The 27,348-nt window shown below is 33.7% G+C and overlaps 1 protein-coding gene, 1 long non-coding RNA gene and 1 other non-coding gene across 9 annotated transcripts in view; 1 reads left to right on the plus strand and 2 right to left on the minus strand.

The window, feature by feature from the left end:
• LOC127789966 (uncharacterized) overlaps positions 1 to 27,348 on the minus strand; it is a 53,475-nt gene that overhangs the window by 10,141 nt on the left and 15,986 nt on the right. For all 7 annotated transcript variants that reach the window (XM_052319103.1, XM_052319097.1, XM_052319101.1 and 4 more), the window contains one exon: positions 3,875 to 3,923. In XM_052319103.1, coding sequence (XP_052175063.1) covers positions 3,875 to 3,923 — 49 coding nt within the window. The remainder of the gene's footprint in view (positions 1 to 3,874; positions 3,924 to 27,348) is intronic.
• LOC127791254 (small nucleolar RNA R71) lies at positions 4,369 to 4,475 on the minus strand. Its single transcript, XR_008020895.1, has one exon. It is a non-coding gene; the product is annotated as a small nucleolar RNA R71 (small nucleolar RNA).
• Positions 7,888 to 16,609, plus strand: LOC127789968 (uncharacterized). Its single transcript, XR_008020704.1, has 4 exons — positions 7,888 to 8,096; positions 10,443 to 10,586; positions 10,723 to 16,467; positions 16,595 to 16,609. It is a non-coding gene; the product is annotated as an uncharacterized LOC127789968 (long non-coding RNA).

A 27,348-nucleotide genomic window follows, 5' to 3' on the forward strand; every position in this document is an offset into this window, starting at 1 on the left:
AAGATTTATGAAGAAACAATGCCTCCTATTCATTTTGCTCCGAACAAGAAAAGAAAAAAATTGATTTTCATGAAGACAATTCTTTTAGGAAGAAACTAGACTTAAACAACAATGATTTATTTATAGATCAAAAACAAGTAGATAAGTATTTTGGCCACAATTTTAACTCAAAAAAATCGAACATTGTCTTTTCATTGGAAATTGGTAGATGAGTGTATTAGTGGGGTTGGCAAGAAAAGAATGAAAGCAAGAGAAGCAAGGATTTATGAATAAGAAATGGAAGGTTGGATCTTATCAAATTTAAAAATTGATCAGAGCCATTGATCGAGTTCTCTCAATGGCAGTGATTAATATTTTTATAAACCAAGCTAATCCAATGATTAGATCTTACCAAATTTAAAAATTAATTTTTTGTCAAAAGTTTTCATTTTTTGAAAGGCACCGTTATCAATTTTTGATGATTGGAATAGACTATCAAAATCGTCTTGATCTTGCGACTCACATGCCCAAAAATCAACATGATCCAATGATTAATTTTCACAAGATCTGAAAATTAAATTTTTGTCAAAATTGCTCACATTTTTGGAAAGACACTAGTTGACTATCAAAATTACCTTGGTTTTGTAACCCACATATTCAAGAATCAACATGATCCAACAGCTAGATCTTACTAGATTTGGAAATTAATATTTTTATTAAACCTACTTTACATTTTTGAAAGGACACTGTTGAGTCATTGTCCATAGTAAATTCCGATGATTGGAACTAACCGTTAAAATTGCCTTGCTCTTTGACCCACATACCCAAATATTAACATGATCCAATAACATTTTTGAAAGGGCAACACAGGTCTTCGTCCATGGTAGATTTCAATGATCGAAACTGACCATTGAAATTTTCTTAGCCTTGTAACCCACGTACTTAAAAATCAACACAATCCAACAGCTAGATTTTACGAGATCTAGAAATTATTTTTTTGTCAAAATTGCTCACATTTTTGGAATGGCATTACCGATGCAGATTTCAATGATTGGAACCAAACATCAAAATTGCCTTAATCTTATGATCTACATATTCAAAAATCAACACAATCTATTAGTTGGATTTCTTGAGATTTAAAAATTAGTTTTTTTGGTTAAAACATGTCACATTTTTAGAAAAGCATCGCGGTCACCATCTAAGGCAGATTTCAATATTTGAAACCAACCATCGAAAATGTCCTGGTCTTGTGACCCATACACCTAAAAATCATCATGATCCAACAATAGGATTTTACTAGATTTAGGTTTTAATTTTTTCTATACAACAACCAATCTATGCGTATATACATATATTTCACTTAAAACCGTTGTAAACCACTGAGAAATGGCCAAAATTGCTTATCTTAAGATCAAACTACTCTAATAAGCCATCGTAGGTGTATGGGACTTGTTGGCTATGAACTTGTAAACAGGGCCGACCCTGAGGGTAGGATATCAAGGCGGTTGCCTAAGGCCCCCAACCATAAAAGGCCCCCCAAAAATTATGTTCGGGTTTTGAATATATACTTTAAAAATATAATAAATACATGCTAAAATATATAATTTACACCAATTCTATTTGAGCTTAGTTGGTAGAGTGGTGGGTTGTAAATCAAAAGTTTCTTAGGTTACTGGTTCAAGTCACTTCATCATTACGTTTAGTTTTTTTATATTTTAATATTTTTTAAACAATAAATACCAATCCCACAAATTTTGTAAGAAAAATTAATGATTTAGTGAATTTTTTTACATTTTAATGTTTGCTGGATAATAAATACCAATTTCACAAATTTTGTAAGAAAAATTAATGTCTTAGTGAATTTTTCTATATTTTAATATTTTTTAAACAATAAATATCATTTTTGTATCAAAATTTTGTAAGAAAAATTAATACTTTAGTCATTGGACCTTTGAAAGTTTTCAGTTAAATTTTTTGAACTTGAAAATCAATCATATAAACATTTAATACCAAATTCAATCTAAAATCTTGAAAGTCTAGGCCTAATAAAATTTTGATTTATGGGCTTACTTAAGGCCCTAAAATCTTAGGGTCAACCCTGCTTGTAAACTATAGTTGGGTAGATAAGGGTCACTTGGACAGTAATTTTGGTGTCAGATCACTAGAAGTCTAGCTGGTAGTTGGTTGAAAAAGGAAAGAAATGGATAGAGGAAGAGAGAAGGGTAGCCGAGCTAGGGTTTGGGGAAGATTCGATGGGTTGTCCCAGCCTTTTATATTTAGATCGTTAGATTGATATAAGAATTTATTCACACATTTATTGGTCATAATTGAATAGTATTTTATATGTATTTTACCTATAATTGTCTAGTATTTTGAGTTTCCTTTACATATATTTAATTTTTAGTACTTCTTGTTATTTTACAAGAATACTACTTGGTGTTTGGGTTAGAAAAAAAAAGAATAAAAAAATTATAAAGGTAATTTTAAAATTAATAAGATAATATAATTAAAGTTAATACAATTAATAGTATATTAAATATTAAACCTTCTATTTTATATTATATTTTATTATATCATATATTATATATCATATTTTATATTATATTATATATATATATGAAGTGGCGTGAATTGGGGGAGTATTAGGGCTAAGCCATGCGCACATATATATTACATAATGGTCCCGTTTGTTGCAACTTAATTAAAGAAATTATAGCTTATAGCTTCTTAGATTATAACTTCTAAAATTTAGAATAAGTTGTAAACCTGTTTGCTACAACTTCTTAGAAGTTGTAGTTAAGTAGTTGTGGTGTTTGATACCATAAGCTGTAAAATAACTTATTTTTGTATAATTGTCCATAATACCCTTAGTAGTTATAGAATGATAATTTAAAAATTAATTAGTGTATATGTATAAGTTTCAAGTGTTATAAAAAAATTAATTAAAGTATGGAGAGAGAGGAAGATGACGAGAGAGAGGAAGAGATTTGAAAATGGAAATGGCGGTGGAAAAGAAAAACCCATGATTGCGTAGACAAGAGAGTAATTCTTTGCTAAAAATAAGGGCAAAATTGTCATAAAAATATAATTATTTAAGTAGAACTTGTAAAAGCTGGGGTACCCCAGCTTTGAAAAAGCCAGCTTCTACCTCTTCTAAAAGCTAGTAGAAGCTATAAATTAGAATTCTATAAGCTAAAACAAACACTACATCCCAATTTTTTTGAAGTTAGAAACTAGAAGTTGCAACAAACAGGGCCAATATATAATATGGGATTGGCAGGGAGATTGGGAGAAGGCTGCGGTGGAATTTGGCAGTGAAGGAATTGGAGGATAGAAGGCCGCCGCGAAAAAGCAGGGATCGGAGGATTAAGAAGGAAGCAGAGATTGGAGACTTACAAAGCGGCGCACATGAGGACGAAATTGGAGAAGCAGCCGCAACGCAGCGTACGCAAGGTCAAGTAGCTACTGATCAGATTCGGCATCCAGATCTGTTTCAGATCTGGACTAGGGAGTTCCCTATTCTTCTTTTTCTTTGTTTAATTTATTCTCTTATGCTTCCATTGTTACTTTAAATTTTAATTAATTTTACCATAAATTAATTTGTTAAATTAAGACCATGTATTAATCGAAACTATAATGGTGCATTTTTTTACTATATTACTTGTACTATATGTGAAAATTTTAGGGCGATTAAGTTTTTGACGTCGTTGTCGAGAAAAGTATTCTTCCATATCATATTAAAAAAAATTCTTTATTAATTTAGACTGTATACATACTTTTTGTGAGTGTCTTGTTTTCTATAATTTTTTATTTATTTTTATTATTATTATTTTTTACCATTATTTTGCCTATCTTACATAGTCTTGTTTTACATTGCAGGCTGAGTAGTACATACCAAGAAATTGTGAAGACATTCAGCCATTTGATCCGGAGATAAACAAAACCTGCTGAACAATAAAGAAAGAGACTCGATTAGCACAACAAGTAACAGTCATGGCAGAAAATCACAACCAGAACCAGAACAAAAAATTGTTACGTGATTATACCATGCCAGACCTAGTTGGAGCTCAACCCAACATACTGAAACCAACAGTCAATACCATTAATTTTGAGATCAAACCAGCACTAATTCAAATGGTCCAGCAGGGGCAATTTGGTGGAAATCCAATTAAAGATCCTAATATGCATTTAGTAAACTTTTTAGAGATATGCGACACCATTAAAATGAACGGCGTCAGTGAGGATGCAATCAGACTAAGATTGTTTCCTTTTTCGTTGAGAGATAAAGCCAAGGTGTGGTTGAATTCCAAAGCTCCAAATTCATTTGCCACATGGGCAGCCGTATCACAAGCATTTTTGAGTAAGTATTTTGCACCAGGTAAGACTGCCAAACTCAGGAATGATATTATTAGTTTTGTTCAAATTAATGGTGAATCTTTGTATAAGGCATGGGAAAGGTTTAAAGAATTGCAAATACAGTGTCCACACCATGGTCTGCCTGACTGGTTGATTGTGCAAACATTCTATAATGGTTTATCTCATTCAGTTAGAATCACTTTAGATGCTGTAACAGGGGGTGCACTAATGGGTAAGTCTACAAAAGATGCATATGAGTTGCTTGAAGAAATGGCTTCCAACAATTATCAATGGTCTATTGAGAGAGGTATGCCTAAGAAAGCCTCAAGTATGTATGGAGTTGATGGCATTAATATGTTAAATGCCAAGGTAGACAATCTAGTAAGAATGTTTGGTAAGTTGGGGAATGTCAATGTTGTTTATTCTAATTTCAATTCTGTCAGTAATTGTGATTGGTATGAGAATGCTCACTTGGGTTCTGAATATATGCAAATTGAACAACCTCAGTATATTTCAAATTATAACATGCAGAACCAACAAAATAACCCATATTCTAACAGCTATAATGCAGGTTGGAGAAATTATCCCAATTTTTCTTGGAAGGATCAGGGTGACAGTAGCAATTTTAGGCCTACTAATCCTCCTGGTTTTCAACCAAGACCTCAAGGAGTGATGCAGCAACAACCAGAAAGCAAACCATCTTGGGAGTTGGCAATTGAAAAGTTAGCGAATGCCACTGCAGATAGATTTGAAAAGCTGGAGGCAAAAGTAGACCAGATGGCCAATTTCAACAGAAATCTAGAGGTTCAATTAGGGTAAATATCAAATGCCATAAATTCGAGAGGTCAAAATAAATTGTCCAGCAAAACTGAGGTGAATCCAAGAGATAAAGTCAAGACAGTGACATTGAGAAGTGGAAAGCAACTTGGTGAGGTAAGTAGCGAACATGTTATAGGTGATGTTGATAAAAAGAATAATGTTGAGATTAGTGATGAGAATGAGCAGGACGAGATACTATCCCTAACACTACCTATTAAACCTTATGTTCCTCCTATTCCTTTTCCTCAAATGCTTAAACAGAATAAGGTTGACAAACAATTTGAAAACTTTCTTGAAGTTTTTAAGCAGTTGCGCATTAACATTTCATTTGTAGATGCTTTAGCACAGATTCCTACTTATGCAAAATTTCTGAAAGAAATTATGTCAAACAAAAGGAAGTTGGAGGATTATAAGACCATTGCCTTGACTGAAGAATTCAGTGCTGTGATTTAGAAGAAACTGCCACCAAAGTTGAGAGATCCAAGGAGTTTTTCTATTCCCTGTACTATTGGTGAAATTAATTTTGATAAAGTTTTATGTGACCTTGGTACAAGTATTAATTTGATACCCTTTTCTATTTTCAGGAAGCTTGGATTAAAAGAACCAACACCCACCACTATTTCTCTTCAATTGGTAGATAAAAGTATCAAATATCCAAGAGGAGTAGTGGAAGATGTTTTGGTAAAAGTAGATAAATTTATTTTTCCTGTTGATTTCATTATTCTGGACATGGAAGAAGATTATGATATGCCCCTAATTTTAGGGAGACCTTTTCTTGCCACAGGGAGAGTTTTGATTGATGTCCAACAAGGAACACTTAGCCTTAGAATTTATGATGAGACAGTTACTTTCAATGTGTTTAAGGCTACGAAACATTCTAATGACAATGAAAAAAAAGTCTTAAAGATAGATAACATTGATGATTTGGTAGAGAGATTAGACGAGCCTATGGAAAATTGCATTGCTAACCCTTTTGATGAGCAGGAACAAATTTTAAATGTTAAGAACAAGGCTGTGGTTGTGGGCTATTTGGGAAAAAAACAAAAAGGTTGTCCATCTAGAAGAGACAAATTGTTGCCTTTGGATGTTTCTTCTTCTTCTTCAAAGGGCAAACCACCAAGTCGTAAAAAATAAAAGTTGATAAATGTGCTTAGAGAGTAAAAGAAGGGATTGGATTGAAAGTTGCTAACATTTAAGGAATAAGTCTATTAACCGGCATGTACAAAATTTTGACAAAAGAGTATTCAAGTCTCTGTGAAGATGGAAACATAGTCAAGCTAAGGACTATAAACAAACGCTTCTTGAAAGGCAACCCAAGTTCTTTTTTCTTTTTGTTTTTATTATTTTATTTTAGTTTTTTTGAATAAATATGACTAATAACCCATACTTGTGATGTTGTGCAGGTTTAAAAGAAAGGAAAATAAAGATGATTCAATTTGAACTGGCGTTGGTATTTGTAGTGTTTAATTATGTGGTCAGGGGAGTATTCATTTTTCATTCTCCTTCTTCTTTACATTTCACATTGAGAATAATGTGTTAAATAAGTTTGAGGGGTGGAATTATTAATTGTTGATATATGCTAATTGTTTTGCTTAGGTGTTTTTGATATGAAAACTTTTTGCGAAACTTATATCAAGTGCATATTTGGCCAACCCCTAGACTATATATAAATTTTTGTGAAAGATAAAATAAGCAGAACCTGTTATTTGAAATCATGATTTGCATTTGGGTTCTTTATTGTGTTTAACATTAAGTTTTTGATTTGGAATGGACAATATCTTATAAAGCAAGATTAAGTATAGTTGGGTTCTAAGATCATTTAAGTACATGTTCTTTGCAAAGTTATGTGAGTTGTGTGACTATGCATGAAAGATAAATGTAATACTTTTCTTATGATTGTTCCCTTTGAGCTAAGCCTAAACACGGTTTAAGTAAATAGGGTGAATAATGTTGAGCGAGATGGAACATAAAATGCACTCGTTCAGTTAAAAAAAAAATGAGATGGAGCATAAAATGCACGTGTACAAGAAAAAGAAAGAAAGAAAGAAAGAGAGAGAAAAAAGAAAAAAGAAACCCTACTTTGCTACCTTTGTTTGTAGTAGTGAGAAGGGATGATTGCAAGAATAATTGTTAAATTATTCGATCGTGCGAGATACATGACAAAGCATGATTGAGTTTAGAATTTTGTATGAATTCTTGAACTTGAGAATGTAACTATGCTTAGTTTTCTTTATTTGCTATTGTTGCATTTTAGATTGAGGATCTAGATGTAAGCATAGCAAAGGATTTGAATGTGATGAATGATTCAAAATATATGTTGTGTTTCAAGTTTAGGATTTATTTCCTTTCCTTGAGGGCAATCAATAGTTCAAGTTTGGGGGTATTTGATGTGAAAATTTATTCACATATTTATTGATCATAATTAAGTAGTATTTTTAGTATTTTATATGTATTTTACCTAAAATTATCTAGTGTTTTGAGTTTCCTTTATATATATTTAATTTCTATTACTTCTTGTTATTTTACAGAAATATTACTTAGTGTCTGGGTTAAAAAAAATAAAAAATTATAAAGTTAATCTTAAAATTAATATTAAAATATAAATATTATAAATAATTAATATGATAATATAATTAAAATTAATATAATTAATAGTATATCATATATTATATATCATATTATATATATGAAGTGGCGTGAATTGGGAGAGTACTAGGGCTAAGCCATGCGCACATATATATTATATAATATATAATATGGGATTGGCAGGGAGATTGGGAGAAGGCTGCGGCGGAATTTGGCAGTGAAGGAATTGGAGGATAGAAGGCCGCCGCGGAAAAGCAGGGATTGGAGGATTAAGAAGGAAGCAGAGATTGGAGACTTACAAAGCGGCGCACAGGAGGACGAAATTGGAGAAGCAGCCGCAACGCAGCGTACGCAAGGTCAAGTAGCTACTGATCAGATTCGGCGTCCAAATCTGTTTCAGATTTGGACTAGGGAGTTCCCTGTTCTTTTTCTTTGTTCAATTTATTCTCCTATGCTTCTATTGTTACTTTAAATTTTAATTAATTTTGTTAAACTAAGGCTATGTATTAACTAAAACTATGATGGTGTATTTTTTTATAATTTTATGTGATTGAATAAATTATGTTATGTTAAGTTATGTGATATTAAATTTAAAGTTTGTGAATAATTGATCATTATTTATAATATTTGATGCCTAATCTTGAGATAAAAAGCAGATAGGTTGGGAATTGTATCGTAGATACCATATACCATAAAGTAAAACTGATTAAAAATAGAATTCAATTTTTTTATGCAACTTTTAGAGATAAGATAGAAATTTCACAAATTATAATACGTTTTCATTTAATTAAACTTTTATAAAAATATAGAAAGTTAGTAAATGAGAATAAACTCGTTATAATCTAAAAATAAGATAACGAATGCGTTAAAAGATTTTACCGTCATATATTCAAGTGACCAATTCCTTTGTATAAAAGTCTATGATTTACATTACATAACTATGTTCATACATGTGCTTTAGTTATTAAAACTTATTAATTTCTTTGGTTCAACTTGCCTTCTAAATCAATTTTATTTTATTAATTTAATTATTTTTTTCTATTCCTTATTAAATTTGAAATTTTTGGTTGTCTAAATAATATAAAAAATTTAAAAATTTAGTATTTAAAATATTTTCTGGTGGAAACGATATTCTTACTCATTACTATATTATTTGTTCGACCCATATACTTATAGTAAATTTTAAGATGATCATGGATCGAGTTAACCTAATCCACATTCTCGCACGTCCTCATATTTTGAATACCAGGATATCCAACGTTATTGTTTCCTATATATATATGTGTGTATATATATAAAGAAATATGCAAATAATCAATTTATCATGTATAAAAAAAATGTATATATATTCTTTTTATTTATTTATTTATTCCTTTTATTCACACTTTAATTGTTTATTCTTTATATTCAATTGCATGTTCCCCCTTGTTTGATCCTTAAAAATGAGGAATGATTTGGAAGATCTAAATTCAAAGATAGTAGTATTTGCTAGCAACAATGCCTACCCAATGTCAAAAGGTTAAGGAAGTAGGTGACTTGATGATAGGGGGGCCGACGACCAAAGTCCTGATGAACAACAACTATAACCAAAACTGTCCTAAGATAGCAAAATTTCTTGTTAGGTAACTTCTGACCTACATGAAATGCATAACGATCTAGGCACTAGGTTGGGTTCTTTAAATGAATCAGGTTGGTCCTTTTATAGAAACCCATACTGGGCTTGATTCCCTTGAAGTTCACAATCAAGCAAAACTTAAGCCTACCCTCGTTTTAAACCACAATTGGGTTTGGTGTACTTTTAAACAAAATTGAGCCTGATTTCCTTTAAAGGCTTCCCGTTGTTCACCAAACAATGTCTGATTTAAACCCCACACCCAAAACACCAAATCCAAGACCAATTTCCAATCAAGTTAGACTTGATTTATAAAGGCTCACGGTCAACCCAAAAGGCCTACTCTCCTTTAGCCTTGTGCCCCAGTTCCCTGACATTTTAAAAGGAATGAAGAGGGTGGTCAATCTATTAAATGGCGGCTCAAGCAAGAGGCAAGAAGATGATAAACCCAGAGGCCATCTTCGGCAGCGACAGTGGCTTGAGGAGGAGGATCAACCAGCGCCTTAGATCTTGTGGTTAGTGGCGACGTTTTTTTTGTCAAAGAAGAAAGTTGGGCCCTTAACACTGCCTTGGTTTGCAACCATTAGCATGAGGAGATAAGGTTATCGGTCGGCGACATGCTGAAAGGGAAGACGATTGGTCTCGGTTGGTGAATGAGGATCGTCATTATTGGTCACTAAAGATTATTAGCCCTGTGATGATGAAAGAAGCCTAAAAGAGATCTTGGTCGGTGATGTTAGGGATGTAGCATCGACCGTCACTGCCCCCTGCCCTTATCAACCTCAACTCAAGGTGATTAGAAGAGAGTGGCTGCCAGAGACAACCTATAAATCAAATTAGTAGCGGACATCTCCAAAAATGGTGCAAAAATATAAGGCAAAATCCATAAAAATACCCTTGAACTTTGACATTTTGGCCGTGTGCCACCAACACATACTTGGATTTACTATGCCCCTTCACTTCTAATTTTGTAATAATTGCACACCTCTTTGTCCAATCAGCAGATAACATGCACTCATGCATGGTTGAGTGAGTGTGAAGTATGGTTCTATGTTGTTGAATCCACGACTAAAAATTTCAACTTTCACAGGGTCACATTCTCTGCTATTAATCTTTCTTTCCTTATCAACACTATTTCCGCACCAACGTTGCTTCCATCCCGACACTGCTTTCATCTACATATGAACGCCGAAGTAGACATGGAAGGTCAAGGATACAATTTGCTGGAGTGCGGGTATGGACTTTTCGTGCAGATGATTTTATGATTGTCGTTGATATAGGATAATTAATTTACTTTTTTTTTCCCCATATTAGATAATTTAATATCTTGATATATGTGGTTTGGTTTGTTTCTTGAGTTTAATCTACAGAGGGGTGAATTGCAATTTTTTTCGTGGCATGATCCTCCCATGCCTGAACATGTCTGGTATGCTATTAATGAGCTGACGAAAAGAATAAAGAAGGTTGAGAAAGAGAGGAAGAGTTTGAAGAAAAAATTGGCACTATGTTTTTTTTTACTGCAAGCTACCTTCGTTGAAATGCAGATATTGGAGAATTGTAGGTTTGCATGAAGGAAAGAAATTAGACCCTTTTTGAGTTCAACTCTGGAATTATATTTTAGAAAACTTGAAGTTGGTTATGTTTTATAAATTCCAAGTTGAACTTGTTTTCAATGAATTGTGGAAGGAAAAATTCAATCCCCTGTTTTATTAATCAATGTTTAGGTTGTTATAATGTACTCTAGCATTTGGGACCTCCGTCAAGCAAATAACTCCCAATCCAATAATTTAAATTCAAAACATTTTCAGAATCAAACTCAACACAAGGTATCAAGGAATAAGTTCATTTCAAAATCAAACATTCAACACAAGGTATCCCACATTAGACTTTAGTATTCACTTAATAATTTAAATAAAAAACAAGCATTAAATGCTAATTGCACTATTTAATTACATATATTGTTCAGTGCTTATATTTGAAGCATGCCCCTAAAATGTTAGTTGGTTGGTGGCACTTTGCTAAGAAAGCATGTTGGTTGTCGGAGTCTTGATACTTTGGTTGAGGTGACTCCACTTTGTTCTTGTCTTTTTCGCAATTGGTCAAACTTTTGCTATTGAAGTTGGTTGGTTATTACTGCATTCTTTCTTTTCAATTTCATCCCTAGTGGTTTAAAGCCAATGGTCACCTATGACAACTGTTAAGCTCTTTACTTTCTTCAGGCATATATAAGTCTTAGAGTGGAATTTAGTGACTGTATACCAACAAATAAGAAATTCAATCAATCTGACAAATTAAGCAAAATTTCACATAATGACATATTTAATATAGGTAAGCAGTATACATCACATGTCATGATCCCAGCAACTTCGTTGTACAAGACTCTCATTTCCCTCATCACAATCTGTCTTTTAGATTGAGAAGTCACTGGTGGAGTTGCATAAGACTTTTTAGGACTATTAATACCAACATTTGGACCAGTAACCCTCCCTGAACCTTTTTCAACCTCACACCACTACTAGGAACATTTTGAGTGGAACCTCTTTCTTTACCCTTACCCATGCCACTTGGTTGGATTGTATAACCTGAACCTACACTAACAGCAAAGATATATTGCTCAAAACATAGAAATATAAATCTATTGCACTATCTTAGTTTTCTTGAAAAATACGTGTAAAGATTAAATGATCAATTGTTACCAATATTGACTCCATGACTCATCCTAGATACATTTGCATTCAACTCATATTTCTTGACTACTGAAAATATAAAAATATAAAAAGTCAATAAAGTATTATAGGAAGTTGATATGTTATGTTAATCAAGACTTTACCGCATGATTACTTGAACTTGCCTTACAACCTTTCATCTCCTAAAATATTTACCAATTTCTCTTTTTGGTGCATCTCTATCCTTATTTCTCTTAAACTTTGGTCTAACTAGTTGTTTCTTAGGTTCAGGTGATTGAATAGTTGGATTTTTTTGACTAGCCACAATTTCATACCTCTTACTAGTTGCAAACTAAATCTGTATGACGTCAGATAAGTCTCTTTTCTACACCACTTTGCAATGTAATCCTCAAGATTCAGCTTTCTATGGAACAAAGCACATATAACATGTTAGCAAGATATCCCTTTCAAGTCCCAACTCCTACAAATACATGTCATGTTCTTCAAGTCCACAATATGCCTATACTTCCCTTCCAAAACCTCAAAATCAATTATCCCCATTCCATCGAAACTGACATTTCACTGTTAAAATTTTATTCACCTCCAACTTCTACATAGCATGAGGTGAAATATCTAAAATCCATGCATTTGCAAATTGTCTCATGGCTACAATCCTTTCCATCACTTGTACTCTAATTTATTCTAACAGAGACTTTAGTCTAGCATTGAGAATCCAACTATTGAAAGTTTCACTCATGTTATTATCTACAATCACATTGATAATTTGTTCTAAAGAATACCATGCACCATGCATTTTGGTTATAATACAAGAGGTCCTCAACTATCTATTTTCCAAGGTTATTCATTTCATTCAATTTTTCCTTTAACAACTACTCAAAAGGTGTCCTTGTAACCTCCTTAAATTTCTTTCTCCTCTCCTCACCTCTCCACTTCTTAACCTAGTTTGACCATATGTACCTAACACACATCGTATGCTCAACTTCTAATAACTCGTCAACAATTGCAAAATCCAAACTCTGGCATGCAAATTTTCAATTCATGTATTGACATTATATAAAGCATAATTAGTAAATGAAAAATAATTAATTGAACTATAAGTTCAAACACTACACCTTTTGCATGTTTGTGACCAACCAACACCTGTAGTGATGCCAAGGTTCATCTTCACAGTAGAGATAAACCATTTTCAGTTTTTCTTGGTTCTCTATATCCACAACCCCCCAAGCTATTGAATACATCTGATTATTATCATCCTTTGATACACAATTTAAAAGTTGACTCCTACATGGAAAGGATTCATCAAACCTTAGAATCTGTTTATACCTAGCCTTAAACCCCTTCTTGATAGTATCAAAACAAACATAAAACCTTCTGAAATGTTGTAGCTCATCTTCACCATTTTTGAATTTAACAAAACATGTAGATCCAGGATTGAATCTCTTAATTTCATCTGCATAGTTATGCAACCTATCATATTCAACCACGTAATCGCCTGTCATACTTGCAAGTAACTTATTCTTTGCTCTGCAAACTGTTTTCCCCACAAACACATTCAATAACTCCCTACAAAGTTTTTGAATTTTTCTAACTTTAATACTAGATTTTGACAAAATACTATCCATAAAATGCTAGCAATATACTTTGAATTAGATAGCTTATTTCTGTTAGTTCTATAACACTGGTGTACAGGGCTATAAGTTTTATAATGAAGTTTGATTTTTTTTTTTCTACACCAGCAAACAACAACCACGGTCACCATTCCTTGCACTTAACCTTACCCTTTTAGGCTCATTAGGTCTAATGATGAGGTCAACTCCCCTTGCAATAACATACTTAACCACAGTTGCTCTGAATTCATCCACACTCTGAAAAATCATACCCAACTACTAGTAAGGAATTTCAGTGTTTGGATCGTAACAAACATTTCTACCTCTACATCTTCTTCTTTCCCCAGACTCAACCTCATCTTCAAAGTCTCCCTCAGTACCCCCTCTGCTACCAGGATCAGAGCTATTCTCATAAGACTCACCACCTCCAGTTACACCCCTTCATAAAGTGTTCACAACAAGTTCCCCCTGGAAACCTACATCAATACCAAATCCTTTTAATGGTACATCATGCAAATGCCCCTTACTTGCAGCTCTGGTTTTCCTTTTGTAATTCCTTACCCTCTTTCTAGCTGTCCTTAACTCATCATCAACATCATTAGTAACTTGACCACCCTTAACATCATCTTCTTCTGATGAGTCAGTCCTTTCCTCACTTTTATCTCAACTGCTTTCCTAAATGCTTTCCCCCAACGCCTTAAAACCAAATTCTTACACCCTATTGCCCTTAGTTATTAAAAGGGTTAACCTCACTTTCTAAATGCTTAACAAATACATCCACAATATCACCATCTATAGTTGCAGCACAGAAGTCTATCACATCCTGATCTCTCTCAATCAAAGTGTAATGCTGGACATCACCACCTATAAGCCACCCATAGTAAATGCCCAAGTGGTTAGCGTATCCCAATTCTCTGACACGAGTTTGCAATTCAAAAAATAACAGCTTATCTGGGTCCGCAGAGTCTACATTTTGCAAGGCACCAATATACCTCTTCTCCCTATAATCAATAACAAAAGTACCCCCACGGTTCCACCTTAACCTCACAACCTTTTCAGCTATGTGCAATCAGCTTCCAAAATGTTCAAAGAATACAATAAACAAATATAATTTCAATTAGGGACTAGCAACACAGTCAACAAAATCCAATAAATTAATACCCAAAACCATCAATAAACCCTAACCAAAAAGACAATCATACCCACAATATTTTGTCATTACTAGTGAAATTGCAGAGCCGTTGCAGGTGAAATTGCAAAGAGGGGTTAGGGTCGGCATTGCTGGTGAAATTGTAGATTCAGTTGCTGATTGCGAAGCAATGGCCAATCCCTATGAATCATTTACAGAGACAACAAGTCATAAAAAAAGCCCTGCATTTTCCATTAAACGAGAGCATAAACCCATGTGCATAGCCCTAAAATTGTAGAGCCATAATCAATCTCCTCTGTTGTTCTTACCTCGTTTCGATGGAAATCGCCAACAATCGCAAAGCCAATCTCCTTCACCAACATTTATGTTCTTGTCAACGCTGCTTCCTTACTGATGCAATCTTATCTTTTTCGAAAGCTTTAATTTCTGTTCTTGCCAAAAAGCCAAGCTTCACCGACACAATTTTCTCTTCTCCAACATGTTTCTCTTCTCCATGAAATTCATTGACATTGGTGTTCTTGTTGCATCGGTCAAGATTCATTGACGAGATTTTATGGTTTTCCAACCGGTTTTTGTTCTCCAAATAAATTAATCACTAGGGTTTCGGTCAACTATTTTGTTGTTATCCCACATCAGGCTGCGTGCAGTCACGGGTTGCATTTTGGATAAATATGTGTGTAATTGTTACAAAATTATAAATTGAGAGACACAATAGGTCAAAGTTTAAATTAGGAGTGCCACACGACAAAAATAGTAAAATTTAAAGACATTTTATACCTTTTACCAATACTTGTCAAACTTACTTAATGTACATGATGCCATTGACCATATCATCTCATTGTCACAACAAATGTCTAATCTCACAAACTTTGAAAAACTAAAAATTTCTTATTGGATATTTTATCCTAAAACACATCTCAACTGTTGAATAAAACAACTTTAATTTATCACAATATGTTCCATTCTTTATCTCTAGGTAAAAAATCTAAATCGTAACTTAGTGTTGTTTTAAATAATTGTATACTTCTCTATAGCTTCAAGCAACAACAAACATTAAATAAATAGAATTCCATCAGGTCTTACAATCAAGATTCAGTTTTTTATGCTTTCAATGCCTAAAAGTCGTATCATTTCTTTATATTTTGGCAAAAAGGCATAGAAATGTCCATGAACTTTGGCATTTAGGCCATGTGGCACCCCCAACTTAAACTTGAACCTATTGTGCCTCTCAACTTCTAATTTTGTAATAATTATACACCTCTTTATCCAAATGCAATGTGTGATTGCACATGGTCTAACGTGGGATAACAGTCAAATAGTTGATCGAAACCCTGGTGATTAATTTATTTGGAGAACAAAAACCCATTGGTGAGGAGATCAAAAACACATCGGAAAACCATGAAATCTCATAGGTGAATCTCGGCTAACGCCACAAGAACATCAACGTCGGTGAAGTTCATGGAGAAGAGAAACCCATCAGATAAGAGAAAATCAAGTCGGTGAAGCTCGACTTTTTGATAAGAGCAAAAACGTCGGTGAACCTTTCAGAGAAGCCCATAAGAGAAGATAAAATCACGTTGGTCAAGAAACAACATTGACAAAAACAAAAACGTTGGAGACTGAGATTAGCTTTTTGGCTCTGCGATTATTAGCGATTTTCGTCAAAACGAGGTAAGAACAATGAAAGAGATTGATTATGGCTCTGCAATTTTAGGGCTCTGCAATCGTGTCTATTCTCTTGTTTAATGGAAATTTTAAGGCTTTTTTATGATTTCCTATCTTTGTAAATGATCCATAGGGATCGACCATTGCTTCGCGATTAGCAATCGACTCTGCAATTTCATCGACAACAGCGATGCTAACACCTTGCAACAATTTCACCGGTAAAGGCTCTACAATTTCATCAGCAACAACAAAATTTTTTGGATATGATTGTCTTTTTGGTTAGGGTTTATAGATGGTTTTGGGGATTAATTTATTATATTCTATTGGCTATATTGTTGGTCCCTAATTGAATTTATATTTATTTATTGTATTCTTTGAACATTTTGAAAGTTGATTGCATATGATTGAAAAGGTTGTGAGGTTAAGGTGGAACCATAGGAGTACTTTTGTAATTGATTATGGGGAAAAGAGGTATATTGGTGCCTTGCAAAATGTAGAGACTATGAAACTAGATAAGCTATTATTTTTTGAATTGTAAACTTGTGTCAAAGAGTTGTGATGCATCAATCACTTGGGCATTTACTATGGGTAGCTTATAAGTGGTGATGTCCAATATTACGTTTTGATTGAAGAAGATCAAGAAGTGATGGACTTCTATGCTGCAACTGTAGATGGTGATACTGTAAATGTATTTGTTGAGCATCTAGAAAATGATGTTAACCCTTCAACAACTAAGGGCAGTAAGGTGTAAGAATTTGGTTTTGATGTGGGGTTCCATTGAAAATTTGTTGTGAACACTTTATGTAGGGGTGTAATTGAAGGGGATAACTAGTACGAAGGTGCGGGTAAAAATAAAATTTTTATCGTGTATCAGATACACGCAGCAGAATATAATATACATACGATACATAGCTTAAGTATTTAAGCAACACATATATTCAACAATTGAATATAAATAAATGCATACCTGCTGCCCGATGTAAGGATAGAGTACAAAAATTATTTTTGTATTGAGACTAAATCTACTTCAAGATGTGGTGGTCCTAGTTGATCCACACCTAGTATATCGAATGGTACCGTTTCAGTCATCTCTTCCCATGCTAGACACAGAGATTCCGTGTATTACTAGTACTCACGTCTCAAAATTATACACGTGACTTTCACACGTATAATTTATGGCAGCAAAAGAAATTACAGAGGAAGAAGAAGGAAAAAAAGAGGAAGAATGTATGTGTAGGAGAGAGAGAGAAAAGGCAAAGGCCTTGCCTCTATTTTTTTTTTTAATTAATCAATCCCCCCTCCCATTTTCTTCTTCCTTCTCCCATAATTAAATTTCCCTCACGTCTGTAACCCTCCCCCACCTCCAATAATTTCAAAGTAATCATTCAAGAGTATTATACAATTTTACTATATACTATATACTATGCCCTATTATGTATTATTGGCAGAAGAGGCTAAAAGTCAACATCTAACCAATCACTTCTAGAGACATTATGAGCACAAAATATCAATACCAAATGTAACACTATATGATGTGTGACTTTTTAGATTCACTACCTGCTCGTAATCAGATGATACCAAAACCCCTTTCGATATTGGTCAACCCTTTGACCCATCACCAAAATTTCTCTAAATCCCAATGACGTTCCAACATTTTTTGAATAACGCCTAGCAGCGATTCAAGATAGTATAGGTGGCAGTGAAGTCTCACTTCAAGTAAACCTATTACAATTGACGATTATCGTGTGCTATAATCCTTCCATCTCTTAACGTCCCAACTCAATGAGAACCATGGAACGACAAACTCACAAACTCAGTAACTATGTATCAAACCTTATTAATGTGACTAAATGACGCCCTAGAAAACACCTTTCTTGACTTTCAATCTGCCCTGCTCAGGGACTGTTCCGTCACATTAATAGTAGATCACATAGGACGTTTACTCCATCAAATACTGACAAGGGCGACGAATCCTATTCCTAACAGTTGTTTTCATATACCAGCAATATGAAACCACATAGATGAACATTCCCACTTCTCAGTTAGATGGTTCGACTTATTAGCAAATCTCAAAATATTAATACACAAAACAATTGTGCTAGTTCAAGTCTAAAGATTAACACACCATCGCAACCTCATAACTCGACCATTATCCACTATGCTATGTGGTCAGTCATTGGCGTCACATTCGACTGATCGTTCCCCAATGACCACCCACAAGTTTACTAGCGACATGTCATGTCATATAGCGTGTGACACACCATCCTCCCATTGATATTCCCATACCGAATGAGATAGTAACCCCTGTGCTAGTCCATACTAGATTAATCGGAGTCCCCATCCAATGAATCTAAGGATTAGAAATAGTTTAAAAAGTTTTGTTACCAGATAGTCTTAACACCTTGAGAATAAGATTCTCACACAAAAAGATCTAAGGACTTGTTCATATAATTGATTGGAGAAAATATGAATGAAGAAAACCTTGTCTTTTATTTATTTATAAAAAAATACAATTAATGTATTAAAAATAAGCCCACTAGATGTCATCCAAGTCTAACATCAGGGCACACAACACTAACAATCTCCCACTTGCACTAATATTAGTTTACATCACATGTACATCTCGTACTGCACCATCGGCAGGAATCGGATACCCATCTTCTCAAGATGCTAATCTAGCTGTGACTGAGTCATAGCTTTGGTAAGTGGGTTAGCTATATTATTCACTAAATCTATTCTCTACAGTTGCACGTCCTTATGTGCTATAATCTCTTGAATCAAATAAAATTAGCATTCAATGTGTTTAGACTTTTAATGAGACCCGGGTTCCTTCGTCTATATGATAGCTCTATTGTTATCACAATACAAAGGTACTGGTGACAGAATGGCCGAAACCGCATCAACTTCAGAATCCAAACAGCTTCCTTACCAGTATCATATGTCGCAACATACTCGACTTCAATGGTTAAATATGCTATGATTGCTTGCTTGAAACTTTTTCAACTCACAGCACCATTCAAGAAATATACAAAACTAAATGTCAATTTGCGATCATCAACATCCGATTGAAAATTCGAATCAGTAAATCCATCCACATAGAAATCATTCCCTCCATAAATCAATAGCATATTTTTAATTCCTCACAAGTACTTCAGAATATGCTTCACTACGATCCAATGACTATCATTGGGATCAAACTGATATCGACCTATAACACTCACAACATATGTAATATTTGGCCTCGTACATATCATTGCATACATGAGGCTCCTAATCGCCGAAGCATAAGGTATTATACTCATACGATCCCTCTCTTCAAGAGTATTAAGGGACATCTTCTTAGAGAGATGAACTCTACCCGACAGACAATTGCCCCATTTTGGATTTCAACATGTTAAACCTCTTTAACATCTTTTCTATGTACAAGATTTAGGAGAGATTTATCAATTTCCTGACTCTATCTCTATAAAGTTTAACGCCCAAAATATAAGTAGCATCTTTTAAATCCTTCATGGAGAATACTTTAGACAACCAAACTTTCGTAGACATCATCATGCCCGCAATGTTACCCATAATTAGAATATCATCCACATACAAGACTAGGAACACAATGTTACTCCCACTAGCCTTCTTATCAGTGTTCTAAAAGGCGTTAGGCCCTAGTCGGGCGACAGACTCGTGCCTAACGTCTAGGCGCTGCCTAGATTTTTTTTATTTTTTATTAATACATTAACAAATACTAAAATAAATGATGTAGCAATTGCTACTTGTAAATATTAAAATATTTGAAACATTAACAAATATCTTTATATACAAAAGTAGGATAGTTTGGCAAAGAATTTTTTCTCCCAAAATTTGTATTAATTACTAAAAGTATTAATTATTGTAAAATTAATAATGAAGTTTCCAATACATGAGTTTTTCAATGCTAATTATGGGTTTTTCAATACATTATTTTGTGTATATTAAATATTTAGTTAATATACACATAATAAAATAAGATATTTTGTAAAAGAATTTTCCCCCCCAAAACTTGCATTAATAATAACTTAATTAATCCCTCAATCAATCAAAAATAAATATTATTTTTGAATAATATGAATAGACAACTTAAATTATTAATTAAGTCATAGAAAATTATTCATTTATATAAAATAAAAATAATTTACATTTAGTACTTATTATTCCAAAGCTATTGGAGACCTCTTATAAAGTATTTTAAAATTTTTCACTATCAATTAAATAAATATTATTAATAGAAAATTTGAATAGACAATTTAAATTATTAATTATGCCATGTATAGATATATAATTTCTCAATGAATAAAAAATAAATATTTTTTTATAAATATCATTAATAAAAAATATTTTTAATATTATTTTTAATTAATTCCTCAATTATTAAAAAATAAATATTAATGTATGAGTTTTTCAATATTAATTAAGAATTAACAAGTCACATTTGCAAGACTATGGAAGAAAATTAATACATAGTGAAAGAAAAATAAGTCAAAATTCATATTTTCAAAGTTTTGTTATCATTGCAAAAATTAAATTTCAAAATCAGAAATTAAAAATTTTGAGTAAATTTTTAATTAGCATTAAAAAATCCATACTCTCACATTTAGGAGTTTTAATTTATATTTATATTTATAATTTATAAATAAATATATAATATAATAAAATAAATAATTTTAGTTTAATAATTAATCAATCACTACCTTTAATTTAATGCAAGAGTAATGCATGGGTTTTTCAATACTAATTAAGATTTAAGATATTGTATTTTCAAGACTAATATATGAATTTTTTAATATTAATTAAAATTTAATTTTTAAATTTATTGTGGTTACATCTCTCGTGCAACTCACAGGTGAACACTAGTTCAAATAACAAATATTAACAAAAGGCAAAACAACACTTCTTGTGTAGCACATTAACAAATATTAAAATAAGTTAAATAACAAAGGCAACAACAAGCAACAAATATTAAAATAAGTTAAATAACAAAGGCATCAGCAACGCTTGATGCTTGCTTATTGTTTACCGGAGGACTGGAGGCCAAGGTATAAGAGTTTGGTGGCAGTGAGACGATTGGGGTCGACCTTGGAAACCAGAGAGAAAGGAACGACGGTCGACGGCATCAGCAATTCCACTGTCCACAAGAGACGACGGTGGCGTGCGATGAAAGAGGCTGAGACAGAAAGGGAAAGTGACGAGAGACGGAGAGAGAGGAATGACAATCGGCGACGACAACAACCAAAGAGAGCAAGCGGCGATAGTGACTCCACGAGAGACTATCAGTGGTGGTGCCCGAGAGAGAGAAGGCTCAGGCAGTTCATGGGGTTAGGTGGCCCATGCGACTAAGCGGCCGCCTATGCGCCACTCAGCACCGATTAGCTGGGTCGACGCCTAAAGGGGTCGATTAGGCCATAATTGTGGCGGCTAGGGGCCGCCTAGTGCCTCGTCAGTGCCTAGACGGCCTCTAGGCCGATTTTTAGATCACTGCTTCTTATAAACACATGGTCATCTGGATTTATCAAGAAACCAAACCATTTGATATCATGATTAAAACGGATGTTCCAACTTCTTGATGCTTGCTTCAGACCATATATTGATATCTTCAACAAGCACACCTGACGTGGATCGACGAACTCAAATATATATCTCCTTTTCAAGAAATTCATTTGGAAAAGTCGTCTTGACGTCCATCTGGTATATCTCATAGTCATAGTAAGCAGCAATGGCTAACATCATTCTGATGGACTTTACCATCGCGATAGGTGAGAAAATCTCATCATAGTCAATACTTTGACGCTAATAATAACCCTTTGCCATCTAGGTCAAAACCTATCAATTTGAACCGATCTTTCTCTTAAAGATCCATTTACACCCGACATGAACAATTCCCTTAAGTGGATCTACCAAGACCCACACTTGGTTGGAATACATAGACTACATCTCAGATTCTATAACTATTTGACATTTCGAGACATCGATATCAGATATTGCCTCCTTATAGGTGGTAGGGTCAACTAACTTTTCACTATCCCTATACAAGAATAATTCATGTATCTTCTCCACCGATAAACCATACTATCGATCCGGATGATGGGGCACTTTACCAGACCTACGGGGAACTTGTGAATGATCTCCCTGACTTAATTCGCTTTACTCAATAATCCAATTAGGTATTTGGGGAAGAAAAGACCTTTCTTCTACTAAATCTATTTCCTTCCCCATACCATCTTCTTGGATGAACTATTCTTTCAAGAAAATGACATGCTTAGCGACCACAACTCTTGGGCTAGCCGAAAAATAGATATAATACCCTAAATTATCTTTAGGATATCTCACAAAACAACATTTCCCAGATCTATGATCCAACTTCTCTATTCTCAACCTCTTCACAAAAATCGAGCAATCCCAAATCCTAACATACTTAAGACTCGGAGGTTTCTCAACCCCTATCTAATTTGATGTGGTTGAAACAAATTTAGTTGGTACTCAATTTATCGCAGTCAGAAGTGTAAGGAGGAGTCAATTGTAAAACTATACCACAAGTCTTATGATAATCAATAAACTCAATACTTAAGTATTCACCTCCTCGATCTAATTAAAAAATCTCGATACTTTTTCCTATTTGGTTTTCTACTTCAGCCTTGAATTCTTTGAACTTTTCAAATACTTCAAACTTGTACTTCATTAAGTACACGTAACCATACTGTGATATATCATCAGTAAAAGTTACAAGCTAGATATAAATGTTAGATATAAGCCCTTAAGACCAGTTCTACTAACACAAAGGGATTTGATCTTGTAATTCTTTAAATTCAATTTAATGACAACTTTTATGTTTAATTTAAATTGTAATATGGTTTGAATTAAGCATATAAATGTCCTTTAGTATAATAAGGAGTGGATACCATTCTCAAATGTTAAGAATAGTCGTGATGGTTAATCCACAATATGTTATGCTATAAATGAGTTCTTGACCATAGAGTTCATAACCCGAATATTAGCAACTCACAAAGGCCGGCACATCATCTTCCTCTTTGTTTTGGTATGAGATGCTGAAAGATAAGATTGGTGAGTCTCGTGCCATTCTGTATGAGATATAGAAGGAAGATGAGTAGGTGCTCGTTAGAGGAACAAATTCACTGAAAGACACATGGATTTTATCTCACGGGCTGTTAACTATGGATTTACAACTAGTTCTTAGACCTGAGATGACATGGATATTCGTGTGTTGGTGGATTAAGATATCAACGATATTATATGGTTGTTTTAATCAGGGACGACCATACGTATCTATGTGCCTAGTTCAGTGACACATAGGTGCATCACACATGGAATCTATCGCCTCAAGATATACGAGGAGAATATCCTATGTGATCCAGTAATTACTTGACGATAAATCCTTGGTCTAGGTAATATGATGATGGAATGTGTGTTCCATAAATGTTGTGTCATATTAGTCAAGATTAATTTTGGATTTGGTCATATGACGAGATTAAGAGATTTGACCTGCTGACCATGATTTCGTATCTTCTTAAGATATAGGATGATAGAGGGACCGTATTGCATGGCATCATAATGTAAAGTCCACATTACCCGCTTCACGTTAAATTAGGTAATTATAACATATTGCTAGATGTCACTCATAATTTACAAAAGTTAATAATTAATTGATTCTCGCTACTAATTTGATTGTGAATCTAGACAGTCACACCCAACAAAAAATCGTTTTAAAGAGACAAAGGACAAATTAGTAATTATGGAATTACTAATTATAGTGTAATTTATTTATTGGGTAAATAAGGATAATTAAATAATTAATATGTGCCTTAGGGTTTTAGGGTTTTTTGCTTATAAATAGGCCATTAAGCCCTGAATCTAAGATAGAGAAAAAGTGCATTCAATTAAATCCAGAAAGAAAAGAAATTTAAAAAAATGTTGTGTCCTTTCTTCTTGAAGTCTCTTGGAGTTTAGGCAATTTTGGATGGACTGACTCGGCATCTCACACGTGAGAGATATACTTATCGTTAATGAAATCAGATTTCGTTTCTAGGTACCTTTCATTTATGTTATAGTTTTATAAACCGTATAATCTAAAAAACGTGATACATATAAAATCATATTTTGTTTTTGTTGCGTATGGTCCGATCATATTATTCTAATAGTGGTATCAGAGCCATCATTTTTGCAGATTTATGATTTTTGTTTATGTGATTGTTGGACAATGTTTTATGTTTTGAATAATATATATATTTCGCTAAAAAAAATCAACAGAGGAAGATGAAGGGAAACCGTCGCTAGAAGACCCTTAGGGGACACAACGCTGTTGGGCGGCGCTGTCTGTTATGAGCAGACGCCGCTGGCCAATGCCATTGAACGTTGCTCCCTGGTAGCCACAGCAGTTACGGCGTTGCTGGGCGCCTTCGTTGTTGCTAATGATGGCGAAGGCAGAGCTGCCCAACGTTGCCATTGCCATCAAAGGCGATGGTAGCTGAGAAGGGGTACCGCGTTTGTAGATGCCGGCGAAGGCCAGGATGCCGTTGGGTAGCCATCGGACGAAGGGAAGACCACCGCCTAGGGCAGTGGCGTGCGTGCAAAGGCCGCTTTGGGCGGCGTGCACACGCACGACGCAGGTTGGGCTCGCAAGTCCCTCGGCCGAACGAGTAGGCCGACCCGTGATTCGTTCACTGGCCATGCGTGTGGGTTTGGGCCACCTTGTGTAGCCTTACCCATGTGCACACGTGCAGGCGCATTTTCGTGTGCATTTGCGCTTACACGCGGGCACGTGCTAGCTGCCTTGCCTCCTAATTTTTTTGATTTTTTTAAAAAAAAAGTTATTTAAAAATAATTATTTTGTTTTTCAAAAAACTTAAGGTATAATTGTTATACCTATATCCAATAATCGCATAAATCAAGTATTATATGCTTTTAATTGTTAATAACATGTTATGGATGCCTTGTCATATATCGATATTGGTCATGGACTTAGGACACTACATAGATGATGTATGTATTGTGTTGATGTATAGATTATTTTATTTGGCGACATGCGTGTTGAGATTTGTCCTTTTCTGGATGATGGTTGTAAAATAAATGAAATTTATTTTATTTTATTTTATTTAATTGTAAAAGTAATTTACAGTAAATGTAAAAGCGAAGATTGAGCTGTTGGAGGCACGGCATGGAGTAGAGTCGTTAAAGGTGAAACAATCGAGGAAACGGAAACCCTATGTAAAAGGGTTATGCTTGTAATAGTTATAAACAGTTTTCTTTTATTGCAATCACGTATGCACTGCACAATTTCAATGACTAGAATTGCGCCTAGTATGCATGTTTGAGTCTGACCATATCAACTACTTTTTATGCAATGTTTATTTACACATTTGATGTATGTTAAAACGTTACATGTGAAAAGTGAGACCTAATAATTAAAGACCGAAAATCTTCTATATTTGTAAAATTAAATTATAATCAATTAGAGCTTAAGAGTTAAGACAATCTAATCGGGGCTCTCCATCACAGTAGAAATGGGGGCATTTTGATTCGTATGTTGATCGGCTATGGATACATAGGGGTTGCACACTGATTAAAATGTTTTAATTTCTATTTAACATTTCTATTATATGAGGAAATCGATATTTAATTGTGCAAACTTGTCAGCGTAATGGTATAATTTGACTATATTCAATTGCCAATAAACTATTATGTGAGGTACATTAGACAAGGTTAGTATGGTGCTGTTAGGATCGATGGATGTCTATCTCCCAAAATATAACATTTTTTCAAGAATTAATACAGCACAATACTAACCTTGTCAGACAAACCAATAATTGATCATACTCTTCTTTGTTGGAAGAAATTAAAATCTCACACTTGAAAATAATCGAGAATTTTTTTAATAAGAAATTATTTTGGAGAATGAAAGAAAGAAACCAATAACACTACAAAAAATCAACGTTTTAGCGACGGAAAATTCCGTCACTAAAACATCAAAATTCGTCGCTAAATTTTTTAGTGACAGATTTAGTGACGAGTACCTTTCCGTCGCTAAAAAGGGTGTCGCTGAAATTTAGCGACAGGGTTAGCTACGGGATTCTTTTAGCGACGGAATCAGTGATGGGGGTTGTAAACGTCTCTAATCAGCGACGGGGTCAACCCCGTCAATAAATTCAAAATTCAACGCGTGCCAAGGCTCGACCTCCCCTCATGTGCGCCACATGGTCACGCCTCTGCTCGCCACGTGGCAGCGCTGGGATATTACTCCTAGCTATAATCTCAAACTCTACTGGATTCAAACCCCCAACCTCTCATAACCAAGTTTTGCGCGCGAGCCACTCGATCTAGAAACCTCCTTGTTTATTGATGTATATAAAATATATTTATAATATTCTCTTCCAAATATTTCAGAATTATATTCATATACCAAAATTTCTCAAACTTATTTAATGATATTAATTTTAATATTAATGCTAGTAAAGCGAAATGAATTTTAATTTTAATTTTATCTTGTTATTAATTCAAATAAAACTTTATTAATTATTATATTGGCAGTGAAAAATTATGTTTTTATTTTGATTTTAATTTGTAATATGTTTAAAAAATTATTTGTTTAATTTTTACTAATACGTTAGTAAAAATTATTATGATATGTTTAAATGTAAATTTTTAATTTAATTTTTAATTTTTTTATATTTTTTTTTTATTTTAGCGACGGGTTGACCTCCTAGCTAAATTTTAATTCTTTATTTAATTTTGTTTTATTTTTTAACGACGGGGTTGACCCGTCACTAAATTTTAATTCTTTATTTAAATTTTTTTATTTTTTAGCCACGGGATAAACCCATCACTAAATTTTATTTTTTTATTTAA

Source organism: Diospyros lotus, chromosome 14 (assembly GCF_014633365.1).
Source record: "Diospyros lotus cultivar Yz01 chromosome 14, ASM1463336v1, whole genome shotgun sequence".
Lineage (NCBI taxonomy): Eukaryota > Viridiplantae > Streptophyta > Magnoliopsida > Ericales > Ebenaceae > Diospyros > Diospyros lotus.